This window comes from Sphaeroforma arctica, assembly GCF_001186125.1.
Source record: "Sphaeroforma arctica JP610 unplaced genomic scaffold supercont1.262, whole genome shotgun sequence".
Classification (NCBI taxonomy): domain Eukaryota; class Ichthyosporea; order Ichthyophonida; genus Sphaeroforma; species Sphaeroforma arctica.
The window spans coordinates 65,918-67,672 of record NW_014040296.1 but is presented as its reverse complement, the minus strand read 5'-3'; the positions used below and the strand labels follow the sequence as shown (position 1 = coordinate 67,672).

Sequence of the window (1,755 nt, the reverse complement as noted above, 5' to 3'; positions counted from 1 at the left end):
ATGTGTGTGTGTGTGTATGTGTGTGTAGTGTGTGTGTGTGTGTGCATGTATATATATATATATATATATATGTGTGTGTGTGTGTGTGTGTGTGTTTGCATATATATATATGGCTTTTACCTGTCTTTGTGTTCCAAATCCGTGTGTATTATATTTGCTATTGAAGTATCGCGCATATCCCATCAAACTAGGAATGCCTCGCCAAGATGAAACAGCAGGACCCCAGAGACAAGCACCACTGCGTGCTTATGCTGGATGACTTCTACCACCGAAACCATCTGTGCATAGTTTTTGAAGGCTTGAGCATGAATCTGCGAGAGGTATGACTTCACATCTGTTGAGAATATGATGGATCTGGGATTTTTACATCATGTTTGTAGGGTTTAAGAATTGATTGAGTGTACTTTTTATAAACCGTGTATGGCCAGGGTGAATATGATGTATAGGGGATGTATACATCATGTTTGTAGAGTTTAGGGATTGGTTGAGCCTACTTTTCATAAACCGTGTATGGCCAGGGTGTGACCCGTCTGAGATAACATGTAAAGTATATACTGACGTCGAAACTATTAAAACTGACATCGTGTGCTGTATGGTTTCCATCTGCAATCGTATGTGGTTGACCCCTTATTGATATTCTGAAGCAACAACTTCATTAACCAATGTACTTCGTTACTCAATGTCCAGTTCAGTTTACGTCTACCAGTTCGTGTAGAACCTGCGCATTTGAAGCAAGGGAGGTCCACACATGAGATTTACGTATTCTATGAATCATGCCACACAGTATTGGGGCGTGATGCTAGGGCCGCTCCTGACATTCTCCGTTCTATGTATGAATCTCTCTGTTTCGTCTTCAATTGTAGGTACTGCGTAAGTACGGTAAAGGCGTAGGGCTACACATACGCGCGGTGAAGTCCTATACACAGCAGCTGCTGATGTCCCTGCGGCTGCTCGAGAAATGCGGTCTAATCCACGCCGATCTCAAGCCTGATAATATTCTTGCCAATGAGAGCAAGGTGTGTATCTATTGGCAGGGTTTGCACACCCGTCTGCTGTTGTGAGGGTAGTTACCGACAGTGTAGATCCATTTGTGCTCTCATTTTATCCAGGGGCATGTCTAAACCGGGGTTGATATGATTTGATCTATCTTGTAACATCGATCCTATTCAATCTGGGAGTAGTCCCCCAAAAGCATTGATGCAGTGTGTCTTTCTAATATTTCTGTATGTATTTAAGCTACATTGGGCTGTTTGTACGGGGAGCGTAGCTACGACATCCCGATCTTGTATCCATCAACAACTTCCTCTTTGAAATTGAAATGCAGTATGTGCGTATACTCAATATGGATGTGCAGGTTAACGATATTACCATATATGTATTGATTCAATTTCCATAGTTGTCCGTTTCTTTCTCCAATTCAAATGTTTTTCCTTTGCCTGGGCGGGAATAGCCTATTGTATCAGTGTGCCACTGTATATTGGCTTGTCCACGTTAGTGTGATGTCAGTTTTGTACAAGATATATTAAATGTATGTATATATATAAATATACATATATATATATATATATATACATATGTGTGTGTGTGTATGTGTGTGTGTTTGTGTATGTTTATATATATATATATAAAATATATATATAAATACATATATATATGATTGTGTGTGTGACTAAGAGAGAGTGTGTGCGTGTGTAAGCGTGAGCGTGTGTGTATGTGTGTGTATGTGTATGTACGTGTGCCATATATATATATATG

At 39.9% G+C, this 1,755-nt stretch overlaps 1 protein-coding gene across 1 annotated transcript; it reads left to right on the top strand.

Annotated features, from left to right (window-relative positions):
- Nucleotides 1-206: 206 nt before the first annotated feature.
- SARC_04573 (hypothetical protein) lies at nt 207-1,082 on the top strand (the record flags this gene model as incomplete). Its single annotated transcript, XM_014301594.1, has 3 exons — nt 207-320; nt 864-1,016; nt 1,068-1,082. The coding sequence occupies 3 exons, from the start codon at nt 207-209 to the stop codon at nt 1,080-1,082; spliced, it is 282 nt and encodes a 93-aa protein (XP_014157069.1).
- Nucleotides 1,083-1,755: the final 673 nt, after the last annotated feature.